Here is a 7,126-nt window from a genome sequence, read left to right on the forward strand (position 1 = left end):
GTTTCACAGGTGCATAACATCCTTGTTTTTTAAAATATGAAGCAACAATCCATTTGCATTACTAGAGATCATCAGCTATCCCCCAAAAGACACCACACTGTTCCTAAAACTTAAGCATATCAGATAGGTATAGATATTTTTGTCATTCCCTCATGACAACTTTATGAACAATATCCAGCTGTGCATGTTCATATTTGTATCACAAGGAATTTCTGTTGAGTGATGTATGATTAACAATACAGGGTCCTGCCTAACAAGAAATGACAAAGAGTCGATCCACCATTTAATTTAATGTTGCTTAGTTTTTTTCTGAAAACAAAGTTCTCAGTTCACATATCATTCCTGATGTTCCTGATCTTGACCAGGTATTAACCACCGGATGCTCTCTGTCCGGACAGTGGCATACATGATAAAACTGATGAGGAACAGTAAAGAAAATAAGAGAAGCCAGTCTATGCCTCTAGTCAGTGTGCTGGGCAGGGGACCATCCTGATCTTCCTCGGTTACCACCACATCAGACTTGGGCTCTATTCCTGAAAAAAAGTATTCCTTATTAGTATGGTGCAAGATTGAACAGCATCAACATTATAGATATTTGCACAAAGCACCTACAATTTTAAATTTAGGCCCAAGCAATTTAAACTACCAGCTGCTAGAACATAATCAGAGCTCTGTAATTTTTGAATTATACCCTCCTGGTGCATTAAATAAATAGGTATTTCTAACTGCATCATGCAAAATATTACTCTCTCAAATTTAAGTATTTTAGGGTCATTTGGAAACAGCTCGAATTCCACCTCTCCCTGAAAATGTACCGGTACAAAAGCTTACAACTCCTACTTTAATAACAGCTTCTTAATTAGCCAGCTACAATTTCAGTTGTATGTTCTTCAGCTTCCCAGGGGGAAAGCAACAGAAACTGGACCGACAAGTTCCCTTTTTTGCCCAGATAAAGATCTGTAAACACACCGGTAGAGGGAAAGGTTTATTGCTTTCTCTCATGAGTCAGTGGTGGCCAAAGCTTGCTTATGTAAGTCTATTTCTATCCTCATTTTCTTTATTATTCGCTGCAGCATGTAAGGAAGAAATCAAAGTGGATCCCAACTTACTATCGCATCTTGTGTAAAAGAATACATAAGACATTGGATTTCCTCCACTGCTACGGTAACATAGGTAGGAAGAGATAAATGTGGAAACAGTTACCCTTCTCCTCTTGCATTCTCCCCATGTATCACCTACATTCTCCAGGCGATACCTATTACATTCCCAATTCTTGCTACCATGCAAGAGCTGAAGGATCCTTAACCCACCTTACCAAATAGGACAGGATTTGGCTGTAATAGCATACTCAGGTGCTGAGTTTATGGCTACTCAGAGCTACCGAGAAGGAAAAGGGAGAGATTGGAATCCTTGGGGGTGCTCCAATAATTGGAATAAAGAGTGAAGGTGGAAAATGGGGGAGGGCTGGAAGGGGGAGAGAGAATGGAACAGAATGTCCTGAAACAATATATGGCCAGCTTGCTGTAACACCAAGCAGAAGCACTCCAGATCACATTTACTGTGCTCAATAACCCTTAGTCCCAAATCAATGTACCTGGGACATGGAGCATTATTCTGTATTGCCCCAAAATCTCACACCTTGATTAAGGCTGAAATGTTTCCCAAAACTTTAACTCAATGTTCCTGGAGATCATACAATAAACATCTTAAAACTAGCTGTAGGTGGGAGTTGGAATCACAAACAGGGAGAGTACTGTTGGACTTGGGTCCTCCCTGCAGGATGTGGTTGGCCACTGTAAAACAAGGATGCTGGACTAGATAGGCCTTTGAACTTATCCAGCAAGGCATATGACTATCAGACTACGAAATCTGTTAAATGTCTTTGTTACATCCTGTTTGAACTACTGTAACAAACTCCATACGGGTCTGCCTTTGAAAAGTGTTCAGAAGCTTCATCTGGCCCAGAATGCTGCAACCAGACTGCTGACTGGTGCTGGTTCCAGGGAGCATGTTACCCCACTGTTAAAACAAATTCACTAGCTATTGGTTTGTTCCCAGTCTCAATTCAAAGTGCTGGCTATAAAGCCCTATATGGCTTGGGCTCAGGCTACCTGAAAGATCCCTATATGAACCTGCCTGGGTTCTAAGACCCTTGGGTCAATACCTCCTCTTGGTCCCATCAACATCAGAAGCATGACTGGTGGTAACATGAGAGAGTGTTTTCTGCAACACCTCCCAAACTGTGGAATCCCCTCCTAAGAGAGATTAGAATGGCTTCCTGTTCAGATCTTCATGTTCAGACAGACCTTTGGAAACTAAGGTACAGATGATGCTGATCACTGGGCTGCTGTCAGGACAAATTGTATCTGAAGAAGTGTGCATGCACACGAAAGCTCATACCAATGACAAACTTAGTTGGTCTCTAAGGTGCTACTGGAAGGAATTTTTGTATTTTAATTGTTGGTTTTAAATATACTGAAGTGCATTTTAATTATTGTTGTCAATGAGTTTCTCTTTATTATTCTGCATTATATAACTGATGTTTTTAAATCTTGTAAGCTGCCTTGAATCCCAACTTGGGAGGAAGGTGGAATATAAATATATTAAATAAATGAGTAAATAAATCCTACCTGTCTGATTAAAAATGAAAGATTTCAGTGTTTCCAGGGTTCGATCTGTATGGTTAAATCTTGCCATTGGCTTAGCTCCTTGAAAAAGAAGGATGTTGGGAACAGCCACAGTTCCAAACCTGGTTGATAAACTGTGAAGACATAAGATAACAACTAAAGAGTTAGCTTTGCTAAATATGTATTGCATTTAACCCCAAGATAAAATAAATGAGCGTTTTTCAGTACAAAATTGGAACCATAGCTAATTTCAGCAGAAGAAATATATTCATTTGGCCACAACACACTTTAGACTCAAACGGGTGCTCTAGAAAATTAATAGTATTGTTAATCAATTGCCTTACACATATGGCCAAAAGCAATGTGCAAAGTATAATAAAAACAGCTAAAAATAGTTGAAAACAGAAGTTGAGTTTAAAAACAAGACAAAGAAGACAGCCTTAGCAGAGACATATTCATCCAGCTGGGAAACTTTGTGTGAACAAAAATGTCTTCAGTTGTTTCTGCTAAGTGCTGATAATGGGCACGTGGATTAGTGTGAACTGGGCAGAATGTATGCAATTAAAACAACCCCAGTTTTGGAAAATATATTTATAGACAAAATATTATTAAATTAAAATGCACTTTTCAAGAAAAAGCCCTCTTCTGCACATTTGCTTAACCCTGATTTAAAATACATGAAGATGGTACAGTAGTCCTGAAAGGAGAGGGATATAAAAGTTACCTGCTGTGCTGAGAGGCATCCAATGCCAAGAAATGAAGAGTTGGGAATGCTCGGGGCAAAGAATTAAAATGAGGAGCCAAATTGGCAGAGAAACGGCACCAAGGAGTATAAAACAGGACTAAGGTACAGTCACTGCCATTTGGATTTAAGAACTCCATTAAATCCTGCAAGAGAAGGAGAAAAGTGAATTTTTAAAGGCATAATTGGAAATTATTTAACTTAGTATTGCTCATGTTAATTATCCTGATCTCAACAAAGCGGTGAACTACTTCTACATGCAAGGTGAACTTGGTCAATTAAAAAAACTTATTACCTGCACAACAGTTTTTAAATGACTTAGGGAGCTTTTAACTTTGACATTCACCTACTTGCCACCATCAGCAGAGACACAACCCACAACCTCATCCCAGGCATAGGCCAAATTTGGCCCCCCCGAATTATTTTGGAGGACCCACACCAGCCTGCCCATACACCCACCCTAGACCCAATGTCATACTGGTAAGAGTGGGGCTTCCAAAGGAGCAACCAACAACTTAAAGCAACCTCCTGGTTATTTCTTTACTGGAGCAAGGCATGTTTCTTTGCTGGAGTAATGCATCAGCTGATAAGCAGTAGGAATGCACCTTGCTCAAGGAGGAAGAAGCAGTTTATGTGAAACAGAAATTGCTTCTCCCTCCTAGGACTGCTCTTTGAAGTCCCTTTCAACTTCCAAAATCAGAAGTTGAAAGGAACAGTGTGTGGCAGTTTGCAGAGAGTTCAGTTTGGCTATCCACGACTGTCCCCACACCCACCTGCCAAATTTGGCCCACCAGAAGGTAGGGAGATAACTATCTGTCCTGGCAGCCAGAAAAAGTGAGGTGGTCTAAAGCGAGATGTAAGGGAAGTAGTATAAGATGCAGCCTTCAGGCTTGAGGAAAACAAATACAGAATATACATAGAATCCATCCTTTTTCTTCCTGAATAATTTTATTCAAGCACGTTATGCCTTCCACATTTATAAAAAGAATTCTGATAATAAGACAAATGAAAAAAACCTCTTAAATTAAAATAATTTATATATAAAAATCAGTTAGAGTGCTTTCCACTTACTTGTGAAATATTCAAGATTTGTAATGTGAAGTTTGTTATCCCTGTAATGTTCCTTTCCTCACAATTCACTTTTGGGGTTTTCATACCATCTGTGCTATTAGAGTCCTCTCCTGATGAAGGATGCACTGCTTCCAGAACTACAGGTGAATCTATTACTTGCTCTTGTATAGGAGACCCAGGCTGAGATAGGAATGAAACAATACCCTGCGTACTGCATTCACCATCAACGGCTGCATCACAGGTGCCAGTGTCATGCTCCAAGACATGTCTCTCCTTGGACTCACCTGGAACAACTGATAGAACTACAGGTTCAGCTGCAGGCATGCTGCTACCCATCATAGCATCAGCTATCTCTGCAGTCCTGTACTGTACCGATTCTTTAGGCCCATCGCTGCTTGCAGGTACAGAACTGCTTTTCACAGTGAATGGTACAGCAGTTTCACTTAACTTTTCAGATGGCGAGTCAGTAGTTTCTTCCATTTCAGCTACTGCTACAGAAAATGCAAGAACATATAGCATCTTTAGTGCTGAACAATAGGAGTACATCTATATTTATTCAACGCAACAATGCAGCAGTGGGTGGAACTTACAATCCAATGTGTGAATTGAGGGGGTTCAAAGAAAGCAAACCGTTCAGTGAGGCCCACACACTGCAACAACCGCTGCCACCCTCACCACACCATAAATACCAGCGTGGCATAAATACCACCAGTGTCATTTTTTATAAAGTCTTTCTTTGTACTGTAGAAAATAGATCCCATCCAAGATATGTACAGAAAAGAAACATACAACAAAAAAATAGAATCTTGCCACCCAAGAATACAAGTTCGACTTTGGCCACCACTCTACATATTCTACTACAGCAGGGGTGGGCAATTTCAGAATTGTATGGTCTGCTTCCCCACCCCCCACTCCCACCCCGAATCCCCTAGGGCCCGCAAGCACATTTCAAGCTTATAAAACAAGAGTACACAACACTAGATCTTTCACTTAGGCATCTGCTCCGAAGCATGCATGCAGCCTTGCTTAAGCAGCGCTTGGTTTGCTGGATCAAACGAAGTCGCACGTAGGCCTGCAGGTTTCCCGAGCACAAGACTACATTTTAACTTCTGCCCTCTCTTGTTTGTGCTCCAGAGAGAGAAACAGGAGAAATAGGAATTGCTTGCTTCTTCTCCAAAGCATTTAAAAACAAAAAACCAAGCAGCAGCAAGGGGTGGCGACGCGAGCCTAGTTGGCTCGTCCCCCATTCCCCGCAGGTGCACCAAGCAGACGCGCCGCCTGTCCTCAGCATCTCCGCTCAGCTGCCCCTTCCCCCGGCGGTGCAACCATGGCAACCAAGCCCTCCTTACCTGCAAGAAGACTTGCGAGCAACCAAACCAGCCAGAGGCCCCGACCCCGCCCGCGCGAGGACAAGAACATCATCCTCGCAAGGGAGGGGGAAGCTGGGAGAGGGGGGCAAGAAAAAGACCGGGCGGACCAACCGGAAAACAAGGTCCAGTCCAACAACAGCCGCCTTCCGCTCTTCACTCCTTTCCGTTTCCGGGGCACCACGAAAACAAACAAACTCTATGGAGCTTGAAAAATCCTTTTGTCCGCTGGCGGACCGGATGTACTGACTATTTCTCTCGAGGTCCTAGTTCGGCGGCAGGCGGCAGTGCAGAAACACAAGACCTTGCCCTTGTCATGATTTGCCAGCACTGTATCTGTCTACCCCGTTTTCTAACTGTTGTGCAGGAAGAAATAAAGTGCCTGTTGTTATTATTATCGCCGTATTGTATATTGGGGTGGCTGGGGAAACCCTGCCAGATGGGCGGAGTATTATTACTATTATTATTATTAGTTCAGTTTATCTTCCACCAACTTACGAGGGTGGGAAGAGAGCTCGACTGAGGCAGAGTGCTCTGTGACAATCCTGGCCTTGGTACTTTTCTCTCCCCAGCACAGATCTAAACTAAGGAGAGCTCATATAAAAATCGGGATTTTCCTTCCCTGTGGCAATCCCCATAGAGATCCCCGATGCCATCTTTTAAGGAGCCTTATCGATTTGCCTGTGGCTGCCACCTTGGGTCTGTCCGGAAACGGAATCCAAACCACACGAGGGGCCGTCCAAAGGGGACGGCTCTGAACCGGGCGTCTTCCCGATACATGAGGAAGTCTGAAAGGAAAAGGAGGCATACGGGTAGAACTGCGCAGCTCTGGCTGCATGGGAAATGCAGCCTGTAGCGGTCGCTATAGGGCTGCTAAATGCATAGGAAGGGGGGGGGAACAATACTGTACCCACTGCCGACGCCAAGCAATAACAATGAATTTACGATAGTTGGCGCAAATTGAAAGTTTTTAAAACATTAAACCAAAATCGATTCCGCAGCACTCTGAAACCCGAGGCATCAACATTGTTTACAACCCGCAGAATACTTTGCCCAGTCTCCAGGCGGGTATTCTGCTGCAGAGGCAATTATATATTTTCGGTAATATAGTCCCGCCTTTCACGGGCATCCAGCCTTCTACTGATTCGACGGAAGCTGATGTATCGTTAGTTTGGTCTACCTTGAACGCTTCCCCCTAATTAAGGCACAGCAATAACATCTTCATACAGTTTGGGGCTCTGTAAATGGGTTGCAGTATCAGTGTCATAGAACAGTAGAAGTTCCTAAAGTTTGGTTCCCTACAGCAGCAGCAGCAGCAG

General features: G+C 42.9%; 1 protein-coding gene across 1 annotated transcript; it reads right to left on the reverse strand.

Moving 5' to 3' along the window:
* Positions 1–273: 273 nt before the first annotated feature.
* TXNDC15 (thioredoxin domain containing 15) lies at positions 274–6,197 on the reverse strand. Its single transcript, XM_035105475.2, has 5 exons — positions 5,790–6,197; positions 4,441–4,931; positions 3,352–3,515; positions 2,631–2,761; positions 274–533 (listed from the first exon to the last, which is right to left on the reverse strand). The coding sequence occupies exons 1-5, from the start codon at positions 5,860–5,862 to the stop codon at positions 337–339; spliced, it is 1,056 nt and encodes a 351-aa protein (XP_034961366.2). The 5' UTR covers positions 5,863–6,197; the 3' UTR covers positions 274–336.
* Between the last annotated feature and the right edge of the window lie 929 nt (positions 6,198–7,126).

The sequence above is a fragment of the Zootoca vivipara genome, chromosome 2 (genome assembly GCF_963506605.1).
Source record: "Zootoca vivipara chromosome 2, rZooViv1.1, whole genome shotgun sequence".
In the NCBI taxonomy this organism is placed as follows: Eukaryota; Metazoa; Chordata; class Lepidosauria; order Squamata; family Lacertidae; genus Zootoca; species Zootoca vivipara.

What these genes read in the sequence shown, in the direction of transcription:
- TXNDC15 (XM_035105475.2), bottom strand. Translation starts at nt 5,862, where the DNA reads ATGATGTTCTTGTCCTCGCGCGGGCGGGGTCGGGGCCTCTGGCTGGTT. An exon ending in AAATCTTGAATATTTCACAA is followed by an intron (nt 3,516 to 4,440) that starts GTAAGTGGAAAG and finishes CTTCTCTTGCAG; the next exon opens with GATTTAATGGAGTTCTTAAA. An exon ending in TTTCATTTTTAATCAGACAG is followed by an intron (nt 534 to 2,630) that starts GTAGGATTTATT and finishes ACTTTTTTTCAG; the next exon opens with GAATAGAGCCCAAGTCTGAT.